Source organism: Linepithema humile, chromosome 2 (assembly GCF_040581485.1).
Source record: "Linepithema humile isolate Giens D197 chromosome 2, Lhum_UNIL_v1.0, whole genome shotgun sequence".
In the NCBI taxonomy this organism is placed as follows: Eukaryota; Metazoa; Arthropoda; class Insecta; order Hymenoptera; family Formicidae; genus Linepithema; species Linepithema humile.
In genome coordinates, this window is record NC_090129.1 from 20,655,118 (window position 1) to 20,677,249 (window position 22,132).

Here is a 22,132-nt window from a genome sequence, read left to right on the forward strand (position 1 = left end):
GTGTTCAAAACCTGTGACACGCCGGAAGTCGTCTGATCACACGGAGACGTAATTAATAATCCGATTTTCTTGCGATAGAATATTTATTAGTCAGTAATCCTTCAGGTTTTTTCTCTTAAAAGATTCTAAAATCAATATTTACGAAACTTGTTTTGAAAGCATTATTAGTCGACTAATACGTTAACAAAGCGACGCATTAAATTCTGGCTGAAGAAAAAATATCATGAATTTACAAGACTTTTGGAACCGCGCTGCGTAACCAATCGCGATACACACGTAATCGCGAAGAATAAATTCAAAGATAGACGTTCAATCGCAAAAAGAAAAAAAAAGTGCGTTAATTGGGCGGCTGTTTACCAAGTACGGACTTCGCTTCCGAATAAGTTTCGTTCAATGATATACAAGTAGCTAATCAATGAACCGTCAACCGGCGCACCCAGAGTCAATCGCGTGTCGCATGACGAAATATCGGCACGGATGACGCCAAGTGTCGAAAGATCGCGGTATATTTAAAAATTTTTTCACCGGACGATAAAAAAAAGACACTGCAATGTCGTCATTCTGTTTGAGGAAAAAAAAAAAACGAAACCAGTTTCGCAGATTGTCGTTTGGTGACAATTTCGGCCGTGCTGTTCGGACGTGAGTCACGTCCGAAGCGTGGATCATTGTTATTTACACGTATTATTCACATGTTATTTACACATGTGATTCTCGCTCGCTCGTCAGAAAACAATGCAGTTTCGATTTCTTTAATTCCTTGTGTTTTTATTATCGTAGGTCAGTATCGATTCTCGATTTAACGAATTAAGCAATATCACGTCTTATCAACTGTCATTGATCCATTTATCTTTTGTTTTGTTCAATGAATATATTGAACGACATAATCAATAGTTGTTGCAATTATATATATATGTATATTGTACATATTATATACACATATGTATACTCGGTGAAATAATATCGCGTACGATTCTCTTTTGCATCGAAATATTATCGCAAATACTAAGAGTCTTGAATGAATAACTTTGTGATTGCACATAAAATATCTTTTTCAGCAAATTAAATTTCCTTCTTCTCTCAACAAATTGGCGAAGTCAAATTGGCGGAGATAAACGCCGGAGACTTCATTCGCCGTCTGATTATTCGCATAATTAAAAGAATGAGCGCAAAAATGTGTATTGCAATGAATTTCTCAAGCACAAATCTGGATAAGAGCGGAAATATCTCGAATAAACGCGCTGTACATTTTAAACGTCATATCTTAAACTATTTGTGCATTTTTCTGTTAATCGCACTAGGTTTGCAAACAGCTCGCGATAAGGCGGCGATGGTGTCCGTCGCTGTCGAAACGACGGCGACGATAACGGCGCGGATCACGCGGACTTTCTGGATCTCCCTCGCATAAGACGGCCACCGCGTTGCAACAAGTCACGCGGGTGTGCTTGTTCGTATCGATCTCGCTGCAATCCACCTTCTTCGTGCCACGTGTCGCGCCTGCTCCGCGCTCTCTGATCTCGCCCCGGTTAATCATCGCGGGCAGCACCCACGTAAGCGGAATGGCGCGAGATTAAAAGGAAAAAAATAATAAACGACCGGGTTGACCAATATCCGGTGGCCGGAACGCGCGCCGGGTGCGTTTGGAAACGCCGTCGAAGGCCTGGCCTGACTCGAGCATGATCCAAGTGCCACGCAATCGTGACCTTATCCCTATCTCTTTTTCTCGGGAGAGAGAGAAAGAGAGCGAGAGATACATACGTGGCCGTACACATGTTCGCAATGCACGAAGTCTCGGCCGTTGCGTGCGTGAGTACGCTATGTCGGCGAAGACACATATGTCGATAGTTTAGCCAGCACACGCACACATATGTTAGCGCTAATTTAGGCGCTTCTGGAATTGGACTCAAATGGTCCAGAATCGGATTTAAGCTGTTGCGTAAATTTGCATCAAATTTTTTATATGAAACTTTATACTTTCTTCGGATTTATTTTGTTATTTGGCACTGTTGTATTTTATTTTACTTTTTTTTTTTTTTTGGAGCATTGTTTTACCCGGAATTTGAAAGCATGACGCAACGAACAAACATATCTGATGGGTTTTTTTTACGCTACTCGCCGACACGCTACTCGCCAAGAATCCGTAGGAAATTTAACGTCATCGCGTTAGGAAAAACTAGATAATCGAAGGTAGATTCGTCATGGCCATCCGTGGGTGAAGTTACATGCCCTTATGTGTGCAATTGTTTAAAGTGTGCCTCCCGCGCGCGACGAGAAATGCTAAGGTAGGTCAAGGGCGTGCTGCACTGACGTGTCTCTCCAAAGATCTCGCTTCTCGCAGACGACACACGTGTGAATTTTTAAGGACATTAATTTCAGTTAACTTTTAGAAAGCATCGATTTTTTTCCGGGAAAAAGAGTCCCTTAGATAATTTAGAAAATTAGAAGATATTTAATATACAATAAAGCATATTTTATGAATTTATTCTAACTCGCCAGTTTTTATATAACCTGCGATTAATAAATATATAATTAAAATAACTAAAAAAAAAATAGTAAATTTTTTGAAATAAATTAGTGAGAATATCTATAAACGAGGAAATTATTTATTTACATTTAAATTGTGTTTAATTTAATAGAAGATAAAAAAGATAATGTATTTTTGTATACTGTAAACATGAATCTTATCGAATTTATTGTGTCACTGATAATGAATAAATAATATATAGAGTATGATATATATATAATAAATTATGTTATAGAGATTATCTCATTTATCTAAAGGAGAGACAAATATATATATATAACTCGAGTATTTCTGAGAATCTATTGACAGCTGAGAGAATATAAAACTTCAAAGAATAAACGTACAATTGATACGTTGAGACACACTGTGTATTGAGCTTCGTACGACCGCGTGTCGCGACTTCAAGAGTCCACGTATACTTATCGAGGCGGCCAGTAGCGGATCTTGCGTCTAGACGTTACTCATTCAGTCGATCGTTCACGTAGACCGTTATATTACTTTCCGAATAGATACACATCAAATCTCTTACCTCGATGTTGTATAATTAGGCACCTATCTGTTGCTTCCGCAGATACGACTTCCTCGTAATAAATTTAACGGTCCACTCTCCAGATTCGTGACGATTATCCGCGTGCACAATCATAGCACGTGTTACGATAGCAACAGTGTATGATGTAATATCGTTCGTATATCCGGTGATTCAGGATTCCGTGCTTTTCCATCTTGTTATGATATCATTGACCTGTCGAAAGGTAACGATCGAAACGTTAGAGAATATTGCACATTTAGAGAGATGAATTTTCTTTGTTATGCAAAATATTTCTAGTAAATGTATCTTTTAATACTTGGAAAATATTTTAATGTTCATCGCTAGAAAATCAAGTGCAATCCATTAAAAAAGCATTCTGTTACAAATATTATTATTAGCGCTTTGATTGTCCGAACGTAATCAAATTTTTTATTAAGTAAAATTATCAATTTGCAAAATAACATAAACCGTTACATATATCTTCTGAAATAATGCAGCGCATTGAAGAGCGTTCTATATATACCGTGCTCTCTGTATTCGTATATCAGCCTGCAGGTCAGACTTCAACATCATTTCTATAATCAGCCGAATTAAGAAAAAAAAACCGAAATATTTCATATATTATAGCAATAACGGATAAGGTTAAATCGCACCAACGCGAAAAAGCGAACTCTCCAAGTGGCCTCGCCGGAACTGCCGGGGTTAGCCGAACACGCGCGTTTGCGTTCCCCCGCTATTCACGATCATTGCCGAAGATTGCCGAGTGCTGTGCACCACGGCGGTTACGTTCGCGTACGCTCCTCTACCAGCACGCAGTTGTCAGCTGCACAATGGCATCATCGGTTAGTGCTCGCTCGTCCTGCTGCCGCCGTCGTTTCTGAGCGGTGGGCCGGCCCAAAACGTTGGACCGTCCGTTGCGCGGATACCACGAGTCTCTCCTCTCCTGTGTACGCGCGCGCGCTCTCTCTCTCTCTCTCATTCTCTCGTCTCGAGTATTAATCGCGGAGACACGTTCTCTCTCGGCCGTGTCTTCAGAAGCGAAACGACGACAACGAACGCGCACCGCGTCCGTCGACGTGACGCCAGCAGAGCCGACGAGAACAAGCGAGCTAAGAAGAAGAAGAAGAAGAAGAAGAAGAAGACTCCGGACGAGGCCGATCGCAGCAATCGTGCTCGATTGTACCTCGCTTGCGGTGCCGCCCGCGGACGTCCAATCGTCTTAACCACCTACCCACCGATTCAGGAACGCACGGCGACAACGACGACAAGGAAAACACAAAGGTAAATTTCTTGTCGCTCGGCGGTAAGATCAGCCCGCTCCTCGCTATTGTGGAACGCGTCCGACGATGGGAGCCTCGTCGTCGTCGAGCGCGTGTGCATCTTCCCCGAATCCGCAGGAAACACGCTATCGACCGTGGAACACTGCGGGGTTACTCGTTTCGGGGTGGAAACGACGGTAGCGCGACACTCCGATCTCGCCACCGCCTCCGAGTGCTTGTGTGTACGTTCTCGTTGTAATATGTCGCGCGACTCCAGTGCAAAGTGCAGTGCTTATTGCATCGACGGCATTATCGCGATGTCGCCGTCGGCGTATCTGCTGGTTGCGACAACCGATTTAACTTTACTTGCTTCGTTAAATTCGCGCCGTTCGAGACGGCGGTTAAAACTTGAACTTTCGATGCCGCAAATGAATTTCTATTGCAACATTTTTTTTTTTCGTGTCTGTCGAAATGTCAGCTGTTAAAATTGCGGGTATTATTTAAAAAAATATGAGGTTAATGCTATGCGAGTCACTAACGATTTTGCATTGTTAGCTAAAATTACAAAAATAATGAAGGACCGTTGATCAAATTTGATTAATTATGTCGGTTAGCGTCATTAATTTTCGGTATTAAGCGGCGAGTTTTTTTTTTTTTTTTACGCAACGCCGCGCTTTGGACCACTTTTTGCACCGGGATGTCGATCGTTAATGGTCGCGTGTGTCAAGTACAAAAGCCGGTTGACGCTGTCTCTCGCGCGCAATATCGTAGCCTGTTTGCGTTTCGCAATAATTCCACGGATCTGGATCGTAATCCTTTCTTGATAAAGCCGACCGGAGGTAGCAATGTCATCCAAGAAACATTCATGAGATTTATATCAGGGAAGTTACGGTTGACTTTGCACTCTTTCAATATATGCTTAGCATAAGCGCTGTTTGCTTGAAATCATTTCCGTCTTACGATAAACAACTTTTTTATCGAATGTATTGCACTTTCCAAGCTCTCAGGAGGTACTTGCAACAACTTGAATCCACTTAAGTTACACTCAAGTGGAATTGATTTGTAAATTACTTAAAGGTATTTCAGAATAATAGCTTTGTGTTTCCAATTGAGAATGTCCCGAAATCAGGAGAAAGCCCTTTTCTCGCTGTTTATCCTCACTGTGAGTCATCGCATACCATTTTTGTACGGAATGAGCGTATTTACGTTGAATGGGTGATTTGACGTAGGCATTTAAGACTAGTATGACTTCAGCGAGTTTACATTCGCGCCACCGAGTCGAGGAAAACAATTTTTCTTTGTTCCTGATAAAAGGGAATACGTCAACCGATGTAAGGTCATAAATTATTCATACCGGAAATCGAGCTCTCGAGAAGATTATACCGATTTCGGTTCGAGCATTGCGAAACGGAGCGAAGAGAGGATGCTGCGATAAGGACTAGGACTCGCTTTCGGAATCGGCCGGCTTTTGATCGGCGCGGACTATTTTTGCGATACAATCGGCGGCGGAGCGCGCGGCATTAGGCAATTTATTTCGCGGGCTTGCCTCACGTTCGATTGCGCTATTAATGCAAACCGGTGCCCGCAATATCGTTGCGCGACAATCGTGGAACTCACCGCCATTTTGACCTTACCGAAGGATATCTGGTATCTCTCTGTAAACGTATACGTGTGCACAGGCCGCCGGGCCTCGCGCGCTCGCGCGTGTGTGCGTCGGCGATATATCGCGCGTGTCGTTTCGACACACGCGGCGGCGGCGGCGGCGGCGACGGCGGCGGCGACGCCGACGACAGCGAACGCAACACTTTACTAATTCCGAGCTCGCGATTTCGTCAGATACGCGCGTTTCATTGAGGGAACGCGAGGAAGGGTGGGGAAGACCTCGACAGTGCTCTGGGTACGCGCACCTGCCGGCTGCATCGCCGGCTACGAAATAGGCATCGCCTCGAGTCCGCCGCTGCTGATTCTCGCAACGGTTTAAAGCTGGATTCATACTACACGCCACGTCAACGTCGCGCTCAAATATTCTCATAAAGGTTTCAGATAAGACAATTCAGAATCCAACCCTTTATTAAAAAAAATCTCTCAAAATAATATTATGCATTATAATAATTTATATTTTACATTGCGAAGCCTCTGAATTTTCTTTAACTCTGTCGTAATACTGCACACTTGCTCCTTTTTTTCTTTAAAAAAACTGCTAGACAATAAAAGAAAAATATTACACAATATTAATTTTATTTTTAGAAATACGTACGTCAAGCTATTCAACAAAAAAGAATTTATTATGAAAAAAAAAAACGTGAAAACTACGTGAGTGCTGTTGTCTTTACCAATGCATAATCAATTCAAGCTTCATATAGTTTAATAAATATGAGCATTGCATCACTCCTTTTGGAATATCGATATTTTACGAATATCTTCAATCAGTTTTTGCGAGCATTAAAATTGCCAACGTAAAGTCATTAGAATTGCTAAATGCTTAACCTTTAGCATTCCGAATTTAAAGTCACTTCCTTATCTGAAATATTCCAAACCGACAATGAATATAAATATGTATCGTTGGAAGTCTTTATCGAAAGCCCTTATCGTTTCGACCGAGGAGCATGATGTAAGATTATCAATCTAGCTTTTTTTCGCGATACCCCGCGATAGTTGAACCGAAAAGAACCGCTAGGTCAAAATTGTGGGACGTTACTGCTTAACGTTAGGTCATCGTGGAATCGTATCTCAAAGGAGCAGCTGTAATCGGCTCGAGTCTGGGCCTATTCACCTGTCGATACAGCGCTGACCTCGCGAGCATCGCGGCATCCACGTGATCGGTGATAAAGCCGTACTTTCCGTCTTGAAGAGTCCTTCGCAATATGATAAAAACGTGTCGCGATTATTCGTTATTTCGTTTGTATTGCGCGACGGGTCGCCGGGGAAGCGGAGAGATTGGGCAGAGATCGTGTTGCACAGCCCTGATCTTTGGAGCGAGCCGCTCGAAGCTCGTTGTTGCGTTGGTGTTGCTGACTTTTGCGCAAGTGCGTAGATATCGTAATAGAGGAGACCGCGAGTATCGCCAGTCAGCATCTGCCGCGCGAATGATATATGATTTTCAAACGCTACGATACAAACGTAGCTCGTAAACAAGCAGGATTGGGCAATATCTCAATCAAAATTGTCTGAGATAGCTGTTTCCAATTATCAAAGCTAATTCGTTGCAAGAGTGAGGAGTAATGATGTAAGCCACTAATGAGAACACGTGAATTTTAGAGATTATAATAATGTAAAGTTAATTGCTCGAGTTAGAAAAGCTACGATTTTTCTCTGGATTTTAGCATCGACTACATTTTAAATCGTCTAGTATGTATAGAGAATTCGCATAATTTGTGCCTTGTCTACTCCGCTTCCTGTCTCTTCACATTCTATCGAGCTATCGATTGATTCTTTCGTTTCGCACACTCAAGGCACGTATTTCGTCACGTTTACCGGCAATTTACTCGATAAAATGTCTGTCTTCGAATTCGACCTCGTCGCTCATTATCGTCAAGACGTTAATTGCCGCCTCTAACTCGTTATAATTCTTGTTCTCCAGTTGTGAACGGGAACAATGACCGGCTACTGAGCCTTTCATTCTTTTAATTAATATAATTTAGATTAAAACTAAAATATAATTCAAGATAATGTGTGCCCTCCCGTTTCTTTAGAATGTGAATTTCATTAATAAAGGTCTGCAGTTATTAATTTCGACTTCAGTCGAACAGAGAATCTATCAAAAATGAATTATGTGGCACGTGAAGAAAATATCATTGTATCATATTATAAGATAGTATTTCTCTTGTTTTTGCTTTGACATCAGATCGAATTCGATTTCTTTTGTTGAATTTAAAGAAAAATGACGCTGCTGCGAGTCGCATGAAAATGAGCATACGACGGCGCGCCGGTTGTACGCTTCGAGGAGCTTCCTCAAGGACGACTGCGCGATATTTGCATATCTCGAATCGGTAATGAACGATTATGCGAATGAGAATGTATAGCGCGAGGGCACTAATCGAAGAATGGCGGCGAGAAGTAGATTTCGGCGTGAAAGATGTACAGTCCACCCTTTGTTCGTTTGCCTTGCCCGCAATCGCGGTTAAACAAATCTTTTCACGACTTCGTGATTTCCGAAGAGCTTGTAGTCTGCGAGACTTGTAGCTTTATCGCTCCGAGCAAAATTTTTTTTTACAGCGAGTCGAACAAACGTTTCATTTGATTTTGTTTTCAATCGTTTTTAAGTAAAAAAAAAAAAGAAAAAAAATGAACGAGTAATGCGATAGATGTTTGGAACAAAGAAAGAATATCTTATCCGCGCAAACGTTAAATATAAAACCGATCAATTTACTGCAAGACAACACTATCCCCATATCGGAATACGAACTCGGACATTTGATTGGCATTAAGTTGAATAGACAATTGTTGTTTTCGACGCGAATCAATTTACATTTTTTCTTCGATTAGCGCACTCACACGTGCGCGCAGCGCATGAATTTCGGCGAGCGAGTGCATTATTTTGTAAACATCGTGGATCGACGACGTGTCATCGACATTTATCGGGGGGGTGGCGGGCGAGGAGAAAGCATTTACGATAAAATTACGCGCGTGAATCATAGCGCGCGAGTGCATCATCGCGGTCGTCACTATTTCAGGCGGTCTCGAATAAATACGGCCGCATCCCGCCGCGGAAATATTTTCCTTCCTTCTTATTTCTTCGCTGGATATCCGTTTTTTTCGAAAAGAGAGGCGTGATGGCGCTTCGACTGTTTGTCTTTCGCGAGTAAAAGCGCCCTTTCGCGTCTATGCGATTATCGGCGCCGGTCACGTGTGCCTACGCTTTGCATTCGATCATTCATAAAACCGTCACGTAATTTCCTTCAGCGGCGATTACCTCCTTCCAGCCAGTGCCAACTCCGTACCTTGGAACAGGAGCACTCAATGTCGTTTCACAGCGTGAAAACTATAAGATTTTTATTACGCGAATATTGCGAATAATGCTCGGTTTCACTTTCCGGATGCTTAAACGCGACGTAGTTGACATGTGTGTACGTGAGTAGAATGTTTGCATAGCGACATTATGTCCATCAACTTTCTTTTGCAACTTCCGCAAAAGTTTGCATCAGTCTCCTGTGAATTTACGAGAGATGAACGCGTCATAAAAACGACATTTTCGACGACACCGATGCACCATCATCTTCATGTTGTAAAAAAATGTCCCTTGCGTTCATACGATACGATAAAGTTGTGAACGATCGATTAATATTTATAGTTACGCGGCCGGAAGTTGGCTCGGGGCAGCAAGAAGGTTCATCGTCGTCCCTGTCCGGCGATATCCCTGACCTTACAAAGTTCCCCTTCTTGCTTATAACCATGGAAGTTGCGCACGAGGCAGGAATGTCGAAATGTTGTCTTTTGAAATTGTCCGTGAATCATATTATGGACTTTGCGAACGGAACTATTGTCGTCGCCGGATCGCGCGCGCGGGCGTGTGTGCGTAACACACGTAGGCGTAATTGTGTATAGGTGCGCCATGCCTCTCCTGCTATTTTGGCCAGGGCCACTCGTGCAGATTACCAAGAGGCAATAAGATATTCTTTCTCTTTTTATATCGAAAGATATGGCGGCATGCGAGAGGACGTGAAAGTATGCGCTTAAAAATTTCGCATAATCCGATGACGCCGTATTTAGATCTGCGATTAAACACGAATGTGCAAAACAACAGTTTGATTAATAATTTTGCGGGTTTTGAATGTGAATTGAATTTTCCGCAAACTCACGTAGCTCTGTGCATTGTATTTGCGAAATGCCACAAAGTGTTATCTGCGACTCCCGAGATAATATCCGATCCTTTTGTGTTACAGGATCAGCTCTCGAGAGCGACCGACTGATTATCCACGAAGATCTCTCTCCGTCCAAGGACCCGGCGCAACGACGCTGCGCGGGCCCCCAAAAAGCACAAGTGATATTTCTAATAGTTAACTCGTTAGAGGTTAGAAGATCCGTCGGTGAAACACCGTCTCGCAACTTTGTATATAGAAAACGGAACAAAAAAAAATGTCGATGCACTCGATCCGTGATGGCCAGTGCTAAGTCCAAGTGACGCGCGAAGTGTGTTCAAGCGCATCTTGCTGCTGCAAATCCGTGATCGCGCGAGACGTGGCGAGCCAGGACGGTACGTCGAGGGTAACGACTTGGTGCGCGAGTGATAATAATTATAAGCCAGGTGTGCGCGTGTCCGATCGCGCGCGCGCGCGTGTGTGTGTAAAAACGGGGCGCAATATGAGAGTGGCCAGGCAGCATCCACTGCACCTGCAAGTACCGGCCCGCAACAACAATGGCAAGTTTCTGGTCGGTCCGAACGCCGGCAGTCAGGACGCCGTTCATCAGCAGCTGTCGCCGCGGCAGCAGCCGCAGCCGCAGCAGCCGGCCGGCGACGAGAGCAGCGCGGTGGTGCCGCCGAGCTGTGTCTTCCCGACCTGCGAATCGGTGCCCACCGACCTTCACGGGGGACCGACCATCCTCGGGGATCGATTTTTGCTTCTTGGTCCGGCCGAGGGTAGCGCTCTTTATCGGTGCGTCGACGTGCACAGCGGTCAACAGCTCGTCGCCAAGGTCAGTGCCGAAGGTCCCTTTATAATTCGTCAGTTTCATAATGTTGCACGACGACGGGCAAGCGAGTGGCCGTCGCGGATACTTTTTATATATGTCGCAGATTGCAACGAGGGGCAACAGTTAGCTGATAACTTGCCGTATCCGGACATTGGCGCGTTGAATTCGCGATTCGTTATTGCGTCGATAATTGACGGAGAACTTTTTATTGTACTTATCGCGGATCGCCTCAAATGTTATCTTCAATAAAATTGGGAAATTTAATGGCATATTATGTTGACGGGATGCGCATCAAGCGTTATGTAAGAAAGTTATTCAGATTGATAAATAATCCGATAAATGATCAGGACTTCGCAATATTCGTGACAACAATACGAATTAGCTATTTGTCTTATAATGCGTGGCATATATCGGCGATGGCGCGTCATCGCACGTGGATGCATCCGCAGCGTTGCACTGCAGCTGCCGAGTTTCCATCCAACTACTGTGGCATTATATAATGGAGCATACGGACGTAACGGTCCGCTAATGTTCGGGTCGATCGAAGCCACCACCGTGAAACTCGTTGCGAGATCGACACGACGACGTAACCGAGAGTGCATTTGTCTGAACGTTTTACGACTTCCTCGAGTATGATTCAATTAATCCTGACCCGGGCGACCTCTCTCTCTCTCTCTCTCTCTCTCTTTAATTAAAAGGAAAAAGTGATTTCCGTTCCCGGATGCTTGTTGAATAAAGACGACCCCGCGTTTCAAAGCTTCGAGTGTTTTCGGGATATCGGCGGCGAGAGATGATTCAACGCGCCAAATAAGTCGAGCAGTTTTTTTCCTATCTTCGCACATATAATTAAAATAGCACCGATAACCGTTGTTCAGCAGCTCTTATCAAAGAGCGTCGTGTCTGCCTCTGTAAATAAAATGTCCATCTTAAATCCGGATTTCGACATTCCCCACTGATAACGGCGGACTTTGTCATGGTGTGGCAATGTGTGAAACCATATGTAAATACACTCGCACACGTGCACACATGTTTCCTGCTTCGGACGCATTTATGTTTATTTATGCCGCGTTGCATCATGAATTTCGGAATTTGAATTTCCGCAATCGAACGGTCGGCGGAATTTTCGCCGCTACGCTTTATTCCGCAAGGCGTAGATAAAAATCAACCGGGCGGGGAAAGGGGGGAGGGGGGAGAACTGATAAACGACCAACTTTACAACAGTCCGCGCGGAGACTCCCCTGCCGCGTTTCCATTAACATTTTACAATCGCCGCGCGTTATACAATGAGCCGCTTACATCATCCGCGCTGCGAACAAATACAAGGCTGTGTCACCTCGCGCCCGCCCCGCCTCACCTCTCACCTAGCATATCCGTCGTCGCATATCGCCACACACTGTCCGTTATTCATAATCGCTTCTAAAGCTACGGCCATTTAATTTAATTGACGATTACACGCGCGCGTGACGCGCGCTTTCGCAAGTGTGTCCGCGTTGCAAACCGCAAGAGTTCGTGATTTCGTTAGAAAAAGAAACAGGATGAGGGTCATAGTTATTTCGGGCAATGGAGAGATCGCGAGCAACTGTTCTTGACTAATACCATCGACCTTTCGGTTGGTAAAGGAATTCAAGAGCAGGGCAGTTTATGAATAATGCTTTTATATGTTGACGTCATTTGATTTGACGAATTCAGTTTGATGATGTTTTCTTTTAAAACATAATAAAGATTAATTAGTGAGTTATTTTTGTACATGTTTCTATTCTAATTATATTACGTTTGGCAAATTTTGCTAGACATTTAGCCAACACCTGTTATGTTTGTCTAATTTTTCGTCGAGCATGTTCTTGCCTATCATTAATTTTATCGAAAAATACGAACGATTTTCGGCTTGTTTTCTGAATTGAGAGCATTACAAAAGCTGCAATCGATGGCCAATTTCGTAAAGAACGCACTGTGCTCTTATTAAACTAATGGGACTCGAATGTCGAAACGGTGTCAGGTTTCGACACGAGAGATGAACAGCTGGACGAGCAGAGTTTCAAAAGTAATCGACAATTTCGTTATCTGTATATAGCTTTCGTAAGAACTTTTATCCCCGGGCTTGTTTAACTTGTGTGCAACATGTGTAATCCTCACATTAAATTAATTCGATACTCGCGAAGCACACAAATCTGATATAATTAATTAAAATAATTAGAAAAATTGACGTGGATGTAATTTCATCAACCTCTAACATCGACCCTGATTCGACGCCATATGACGAGGTAAAGAATTTATAATTGCATACCTTAGTGATATTAGTGATCGTTAAATTAATATTCTTCTTAAGGATATCCGGTTGGCACAATTGGAGCTTATTTATTTCAATCCGACTCGATATCAAGCGAAATCCGCCGGAAATGATCGGTATTGAATTTCCGTCCGGAACATTTGTCAGAAAGAAAGAAACTTCCGTCGCTCGTTACTGCAAAATACGATTTACCGAATTAGATTTATCTGGCAGAAAATTAGATTTGTCGGAGACGTAATTACAGTATGTTCGGATGCGCAAAGTCACAAATTAGAAACGGCCCGGTGATATTTTCAGAAACTTACTTCCTGTTCGCGTTCAGTCGATGACTTGCATCGCTTTTATCGTAACTCTGTCGCATTTCCGGATTGCAGGCGTTGACCGTGGGCGACAAAGGTTGCGAGGCGTTGCTGCAGGCCCACCTTCGTCTCGAGGGCACCGGCGCGGCGAGCGGCGTGGCCGGCGTGGTGGAGGCACCTGGAGGCCGGCGCTATCTTCTCTTGGAGGGTCACCACGGCGACCTGCACGCCTACGTAAGAGCGCGCAGGAGACTACGCGAGCCTGAGGCGAGGCGACTCTTCCGGCAGGCGGCTAGGGCCGTGGCGACTTGTCACGAGTACGGTGTCGTGTTGAGGGATCTTAAGCTCCGCAAGTTCGTCTTCGCCGATGAAGCGAGGTAAGAAATCGTACAATCGCGTATTTAAGCCCTTCTTCCTAATCAAGCCGTTGAGAGACAGTTTTTCCTTTCTAACGCTGTAAAGTAAAATGCAGACGATTTTGATCAAATATTTTTCTCTGACCCAAAATCAAACAGAATCCTCCGGAAATTATCGGCATTGAATTTCCGTTCGAAAATGAAAAAAAAAAAAAAGAATATGCTTTTTAGTTATTCTGTATCGAATTTTGTGTTATACCTCTTTCCGTTTTTGTACCATTTGACAATATGATACGATATATATTATTTTTGCGGATATTATATTTGAAGAAAAAAGCAACCGAAATTGTGTGTTTCCCGAGAATTGATTAAAAGTTCATAAATGATACATCCGGATCGAAGCAAAGGTATCGATAGCGCAGGGTTCGCGTTCGCTTTTCCGAGTGAAGGGGAAGTCGATTGTGGGTGCGTTTTTCTCGTACGAGTGACCTCTCTTTGCTTCGCGCTGGAAAGAAATATGGGCAAATATGATAATGAATATTAACCAATTGATCACGGATCCGTGGCTTCGTGTTCTCGTCTCAAAGAGCAAGAGCGTGTTTCATTAACACACACACAGATATCACAGATCGCATCAAAATGCGATTAGGTTCATCTAACGCACTAGATGCTGAAAATTTATTTCAAATGAAAGCATATTTTAAATCCTGAATAGAGAAGAGTATAAATATTAATTATTGAATATTCTTAATACAAAATCTACTATTTTTTATAATTATTAGAACAGACAGATGCGTCACATTTTCTCGTTTCCATTTTCTTTGACGGAGAACAAAAATTAACGACAAAGAAATTTCACCTGCGGATTAAAATTGAAATTTGTCCGAAGTTAAATTTCTCTTATCTCAAGCAGACGTATCGGAGTCATTTAAGCAATAATGAGCAAACAATTATAAATCCTTACGAGTTACAATCGCTTAGTCATTTCGCTTATTATACCCCGTTTGGACTTCATCGGGCTGCCTTGAGTCGTGATTCAGGGTGTGTTTGCGCGAGGCGTTATCTCGGCGTGATTATTCGTGATACGACATGCGACGCACCCACAGTGTCGCTGCAGCAACGTGCAACAGGCACGTAAGCAGCAACCAAGCCGAGCCAAGCCAAGCAAACGGGCGTGTTGTGTGTCGTGCGCCGGCGATCGGGAGATCGACTCGTATGTCGGTCCGTATGTTGGCCAATCGCATTCCTGCCGCTCGGCGAGCTGCTGCTCTCGCGCACGTAGAATAAGGAGAGTCCGGGGAATGTTGCAAGCCGCAGAAAAGCATATTGGTTCATCGGCTGCTGCGGCGTGGTTTTGAAACGTCGGTATAATTAGGAAACGCGTGGTTGTGTGTTCGTTCGCTCCACCGGCGCGGCCGGCGTCCAAGAAACGGCGGCGCGTGGTATTCTTTTCCTCCCTTTCTCGCTGTCTTTCGCCTTCCCCGAGGCGCGCTTAGGACACAAGCCCCGATTACTGTAACGCATGCGGTTGCACGATACGTCGATATGGCGAAATTTCGACGCTCGACGGAAAATTTGGTCGAATAAGAAGTGGAAATCTTCGATTAGTTTATCATAACACAAATAAGTAATATCATATATATTTCTATCAAATTTTCTCGGAAGATTTTTTGAATTCTTTTACTTTGAAAGAGAATTTCTCTCGCACATCGTTTTTCTGTCAAGTTTTAAACACGCGCGAGTTTCATCACGTTGCGAATCTTTTTCGCGCTAGTTTATCTTTTCTCTATTGGTTTAATAATGGGCGGATTAAAGCGATCAAATTGATCTTGGTGTTGAAAATCCGGAACTAAAGAGTCGCGTGAATGCGAATGCAAATGCAAACCCACGCGAATACTTGGAGGAAGCAGTTGTCGACTCGCAAAAGAGATGCAGAAGAGAATAGAAATCGCTTTTTGAAGCAAGGATCGCCTCTTTCCGGATGTTCGTGGCGTGGAGTTCGATTTTATGATAATTTCCGAATGCGTCTGGAAACGTGTTTCGTTGTCGGGCGTAGCGTCAGCTTGCGCTCTCGGTGAAAAGCATAATTCGGTCTCGTGACCGGATTTCTCTCCGCCACGCATCCGTTTCGCAACGGCATGAACCGCTGGTCCGGTTCGGTGCCGAATTCAATCGGAGGCATCGTCATTCGCAAGGTTAATGATCCTCGCATGTAAATCGGCCTCCTTCGATCCTTCGCACGCGTGTGCAAAAGGAACTCTCTATTCTTGAAATCCGGGACGCCTGAGATCCGACTTCGCATACTTTTGCCCAGATCCGGAACTATTTAAATGTTTAGGAAGCACTGAAATACTAATGTTGATTCGAGCAGAATCGAATGACGTCCTAAATTTATAATTGATTTCAATAATTGAATTCGTATAATTGATTTCACGACGTGAATTATACAAAATTATTGCGCTCTAAAGTAAACATGAAAAACGGCGCTTATTTATGTATAAAAAGCAATTCCTATTCTTTTTTCTGTTTCATGAATGAATTAATGATCTTTTAAGCATTTGCGTGGATTTGCATTTAATACCGGATTTTCCTCGTCTAATACGAAGATCAATGTAATTGCAGACTGAAGATGAAATGATCTTTAAGTCCACCTTGTTATTGGAAGCAATTTACGGTTGCACACATTAATGTAGCTGACTGACTATGATTAATGACTTCTGTAGTTTATATTAGTGACTCATGCGCTCTTTTCCGAGTTCTTACAAACTTCAATTTGAAATATCAATTGAAAAAGAAGAAAATCAGTCATCAGGAGAGTCCGTGCGAACGGTCTGAGACGTATCGTTCGAAGGAGCGTTTCGAGCGTCCCGCGACGTTCACAGATCTCACGGGTTGTCCGGGAAATCACGTCTAGAATCCGCCTGGGGGTTCTTGAACCCGGAGCGATATCGTGTCGTGGCCGGCGAACGGGTGAAAGTTTGCGAAGAAAGCTGCGGCCTCTCTCTCGCCGTCTCCGTTCGTCATGAACGGTCTAGCGTGCCATAGCGTTCGTTCGATTCATTTGCTCAGAGAGGCCATTGACACGCGTTCGCTCCTTCAGATTGTCAAGATCGTGTAACAACTCTCTCGCGTGACGTGGTGTTCACCGGAGACGCGCCTCCGTGGTACTCGATGATTCGGCTGTCCTCAAACGTACATTGATGAAGAGCCTTAACTGCAAATTATTGAAAGATTGTTTCTGCGAAATGTAGCATTGATACATGCCATACTGAAAATAATTCTTTTTAAATTTGATGACAACACGATAGGAATTTTATAAAAATAGATATTTTGACGAGATATCTCTCACTCATTCGTTACACTTTAAAGCGAATTGATGTTTGCACAAAATTTTCTAGTAGAAGATATCAAATTTTTTGATGGATATAATTTATAAGAGAACAATTTTTTGACAAATATATATAATTCAAACGTGATATGAATAGAATTTACTTTCTCCACTTTTTATTTATACTTATTCTTATCCCAAAGTACAACTTTTATAATAAATAAGATACTACATCTTCTCTAAAATATATATTTTACAGATAATGCTAAAGTATCTGTCATATGTTTGCTGTAAATTATGTATTAGGGATGCACGGAGGCGTATTTAAAATGCGTAGGACTTTCTCGAGCGAGTTACTCCACTGTGTGTCTCGACCGAGTATCATTGGCGGGACTACGAGAGCTCACTTCGTAGGAGAGCTGAAAAGTTACCCAAGAGCCAAGAATATTACGTACACGCGCGACTTCCGCGTTGCAGGTTGATCAACGCAGCTGAGTCGCGACCGGCCAGTGGCACTCTTTTCTCTCTCTTTCTTATCCCCTTCGCTGCATCCTTATCTCGCGCTACCGACAACGATGACGGCTAAGAACGGCAATGGCGATGGCTCAATCGCGGTGTCCTCTTGCTAAATTGAAATACCTCGCCTTCGGGCGCGCGCGTAAAAGGTTGCACGATCTTCGGCTTCACCTCGCAAACCCGCAGCGAGATCATAGCCAGTCGCTAATAAATACAGGGCTTTGGCGCAACGTGTGCTTGGGACACGCGCAACAAATTTCGCACGATAGCGATGAAAAAAAAGGATCGTAAATTTCGAACAAGGTTGAATACCTTAATTTGTAGCTTTTGAACTCGAGTCCGAATCTTTTCGGTAACAAGCCATTCGTTACACGAGCTGTCGAATAATTTCTTAAACGATTTCTTTGTATCTTAAGAGTTGAATAAATTAAAATAAATTAGAAAAAAAATATACGACTTGTTCATCTTAAAAGTGTTGCAAATCTTGAGAAATTATTGCAAATTCGCCAATTTTTCTGTTCTAATTTCTTCTGTTTTTTTTTTTTTTTTCAGAACGCGGCTTCGTCTGGAGAGCCTGGAGGACGCGGTGATCGTGGAGAACGATAATGACAAGCTGACCGATCGGCGCGGCTGCCCGGCTTACGTCGCGCCGGAAGTGCTGCGCTCCGGACGCGCCTATTCCGGCAAGGCGGCGGACATCTGGTCGCTGGGCGTGCTACTCTACACGATGCTGGTCGGTCGTTATCCGTTCAACGACGCCGAGCACGCGTCCCTCTTCGCCAAGATCTCGCGCGGCCAGTTCGCCGTGCCGGAGGGTCTGAGTCCGCGCGCTAAGTGCCTGATCCGCTCGCTGCTGCGAAAGGAGCCGTCCGAGCGGCCGTACGCCGAGGACGTGCCGCTGCACCCGTGGCTCTCGAAGCCGCTGCGGCTGTGCGCGCCCACGTCCGGCAGCAGATCCTCGTGCCAGGACCAACTCGTACCAGAGCTACCTACTAATCCTCAAGACTGACTCTCTTTCGGGGGAAGAATCATTATTCCGCGCGCGACGGCATCACTCTCGCATTCTGGTGTTTCTCCCGCGTCGACAGCCGGATCGAGTACTTGCATCGTGAGGCGTGAGTTAGCGCAATCAAAAGATGGTGAGGGGGGGTGGGGGGAGGGGGGGGGCGATACGGTTTTTAACACACATTAGCTTCGTCAGGGAATAGCGATAAGTTCGGAAAAGTAGCGCGGCGTTCTGTTTGATATATCACATTCGAAAGAAAAGAAAGATACAAACGTGCAAAAGATTGAGTAAAATTATCAATAAGAGAGAGAGATAATATTTAAGAAAAAATTTATGATTAAAAAAGTTTCTAAATTGTGGAATATATATATATATATATATATATATATATATATATATATATATATATATATATATATCTTTGGCAGTCAATGTGTTAATGGCAGCTGAATCACACGCTTCACCCAAGATCCGTGCGAGTCGCGCGCTCTCCGATTTGGATCGAGAAATCGGACTCGATCCTTGCGGAGAGATGCGCGGCCGTACGCAGCTAAGAATGCTGGATCCTCCTCCCCTTGTCGCCGGCCAAAGGACGGCCTAGAATAAGTTTCCGAAGAGAGAGAGAGAGCGTACTAACATCGGATGAGAGTAATCGTTCTCGATGGAAGTTTGACGTGAGGGAGAGTAACCAAAGTCTATCCTAAATACAATCCCTGGATTACATTTCTCTCGTTCGGCGCTATAATTTAGAATCGAACGGAAGCTGAAAGCTTGAACGAGATTTTCCCTCGTCCAAGAATAAGCTCACTCTAGTCTTGAGACAACTCGCGATCGAAGCACTGAGCGGCGAAAGTAATCGAAGGGGACCCTCTGTAAAGTGGCGTCTCGATTTTGGTCATTCTCCGCTGACAATTTCGGAGGCAACGTGACGCAAGTGATTACAAAACGTCTCTTATCGGCTAAAAGAATCCTAGATTCGAGGATAAATATTGCCATTACCGGTCCAAAAATGAAAAAGAATCGTTAGCCTTGTTGCTTACAAGTATATTCGCACTCGCGCGTGCGAATCCTTTGTGATAGAATCTTAAAGGTTCTAAGCGACATATGTGATACGAAACATACATTTGTTTCATAAGCGAGCGGTTACTTGCGGTCATCTGTCTCTGAAGTCCATGTACATTAATTATTGCCGTTAAACGAACTCGATGTTTGTATTTGTGCGCTAGGCACATCCGACATCCTCGACTTTCTCGATATTTCTCGCGTTGCGCATCTACACGAGATGGTTTTTAACGCTATACTGGTTGATCCATGTATGTGTACATATGAGTAAAACAGCTATGTATATTCGAGCGAGGGACTGGAATATAATGTAAATTTCGAATAGGACCCCCAGTGAGCTTTTGTCTAGTATAGCATATAGTATAAAGCGATATAAACAAATGGGATTATAAAAAAGTGAGTCGGATTCAAGTTAAAAACTCGCAGTCAAAAAAAGAAAATGTCAAAGTTCACCGCCAGAGCGATCGGTTACTGGCGAACTATTAAAGTAAGTCGAACGAATTAAGCGAAAAGAAGTTTCTAATCGAAAATCCGATTTACTGTTCCTGCGCACCCATTTACCTGCGTCACTATATCACGAAGTCAATCAAATCTACTAGACGAGCATCGAAGAAGGGATATTTCTCGTTCGTACGCGATAAAACTTCGTTCTCTGACCTAAAAACATTGCCTAGAAAGTTCAAGACTGCTTGGACATGTGGCCTATACAATTACCTTTATTAGAGAAAACACAAATACCGTTGATCAATAAATTTCTAACTTAAGAACAATAAAAGAATACGCTTCTGGATTACTCAAACGACGAGCATCCATGAATAAATAAAATGTGTTCATCAAAGGCAATGTTTTCAGGTGGACTCACTAGTGAATCGTAGACAAGAATTACCCTCTTCTGATTTAGACCTGTAAAGTCATCGCTTGCGGCTCACTAGGTAAAACTGATTCGATTTCAAAAAACGAACGAAGAGTGAACGATCGACAATTATTTGTAATCAGTTTGACACGTATAAGCTGCACGTCCTACGATTTTGAGGATTTTTCTTTCTATAAAGCCAGTTCAGAGTAAAACTCTCCGATAAACATAAAACTATGAATTATTTTTCAGTTACTTTCAATGAAGATTTTCGTTATTGCAACATATTAGAATAAAATTTCAAAATAGATATTTCCAAAATTTTGTTTGCATCAATGTTGTGCTAATTTTCGTAAAATTATCTTTTCTTGGCTATATTGTGATGGGTTTAATCATATTGAGAGCGATGTTATATATTGTTAAATGAAGAATTACTGTCACTGCAGTTGATGGTAAATGTCCGAAATTTCTAAGCATTCCTAAAATATTTCCCCAAGTTATAACTAAATTTAGACTTGGAATTGATCAAACCCATCATAATATATAGACGAGTTTAATCTAGAACAGTGTTTTTCTATTTTTTTTTCTTTTTTTTTAACAATAGAACATTGTAAAATGGTAAAAGCAAATTTATACAAATATTAAGTAACTAAAGAATATAGATTCCTGAAAAATTTAATTTTTGAACCAAAATTTTATTTAATTTTAAATTTAATTTTTGCAAAATGTGATTCCTTTATAAAATATTGTTTGAAAGACGCTATTCTAGATATAAGGATCAGTTAGCTCGGATTGTCGATGCAATTCAGCCTCAATGTGATTCAAGGTTTGAAATAAAATTTGCGTTGGACGACGAAGAAGCATACTTGTTTATAGAATTTTTGATTTGGCACCGAAGCTGAAGAGTAGAGCGCAAGGGACGATCCTTAAACTCGATCCCTCATGTTCGACGAAAGTACCATGTGTTCTTACATTTACAATATTTACCTACCTACCTACCTACCTACCGCGAGCTCTTTTGTAACTTTTGCGAGAGTAAGTAAGAGACTTTCCTTTTTATTTTATAATTCGCGTTCGGGGCATGGGCGTCTCCTCGGCGCGGCTCTACGATTCCTCCTCGTATCATTTTCAGTCAGGGTACAAATGCCGCGCGTGAAAATGTACATAAGTTCAACACGATTATATAAATACTATCATTAAATCATTATCTAAGTGCGATAAGGGAATTTCGTTTCTGTACATAGGCAAAATAAAATGATGTTTATGATGAAGATCGTCGTATATTTTCTACATTTTGCACTTTGCTCAGTGTCCGATTATGAGCAGATTATTAAGTGAATTCTATTCTAATTATTTTTTCAAAGAATTATTGATTGGAAAGATAGTTTTAATATAACAATGAGATTAAACGAGAGATTAGAGAAATAAAGAACAAAGAATAAGAGATACATGTGCGAAGAATGTCTTTTATCTCGAATTTATATCA

At 42.8% G+C, this 22,132-nt stretch overlaps 2 protein-coding genes across 7 annotated transcripts in view; one reads left to right on the forward strand and one right to left on the reverse strand.

Moving 5' to 3' along the window:
• Positions 1-22,132, reverse strand: part of LOC105679147 (probable RNA methyltransferase CG11342) — a 38,015-nt gene that overhangs the window by 15,057 nt on the left and 826 nt on the right. The window contains exons 1-3 of one of the 6 annotated variants that reach the window (XM_012378998.2): positions 13,532-13,674; positions 13,224-13,400; positions 3,051-3,263 (exon numbers count right to left, since the gene is read on the reverse strand). The gene's annotated coding sequence lies outside the window, so the exon portion shown is untranslated. Of the gene's footprint in view, positions 1-3,050; positions 3,264-3,366; positions 3,526-3,703; positions 3,835-5,926; positions 6,081-13,223; positions 13,401-13,531; positions 13,675-22,132 lie in introns of those variants that run through there. The other 5 variants (XM_012379000.2, XM_012378999.2, XM_012379001.2 and 2 more) reach the window with 5 other exon arrangements.
• Positions 3,859-21,917, forward strand: trbl (tribbles). The gene is made up of 4 exons (XM_012378996.2): positions 3,859-4,331; positions 10,192-10,942; positions 13,601-13,902; positions 18,278-21,917. The coding sequence occupies exons 2-4, from the start codon at positions 10,610-10,612 to the stop codon at positions 18,732-18,734; spliced, it is 1,092 nt and encodes a 363-aa protein (XP_012234419.1). The 5' UTR covers positions 3,859-4,331; positions 10,192-10,609; the 3' UTR covers positions 18,735-21,917.

Coding starts and splice junctions, on each gene's coding strand:
- trbl (XM_012378996.2), top strand. CDS start 10,610: ATGAGAGTGGCCAGGCAGCATCCACTGCACCTGCAAGTACCGGCCCGC. Junction 10,943..13,600: donor GTCAACAGCTCGTCGCCAAG/GTCAGTGCCGAA, acceptor TCCGGATTGCAG/GCGTTGACCGTGGGCGACAA. Junction 13,903..18,277: donor GTCTTCGCCGATGAAGCGAG/GTAAGAAATCGT, acceptor TTTTTTTTTCAG/AACGCGGCTTCGTCTGGAGA.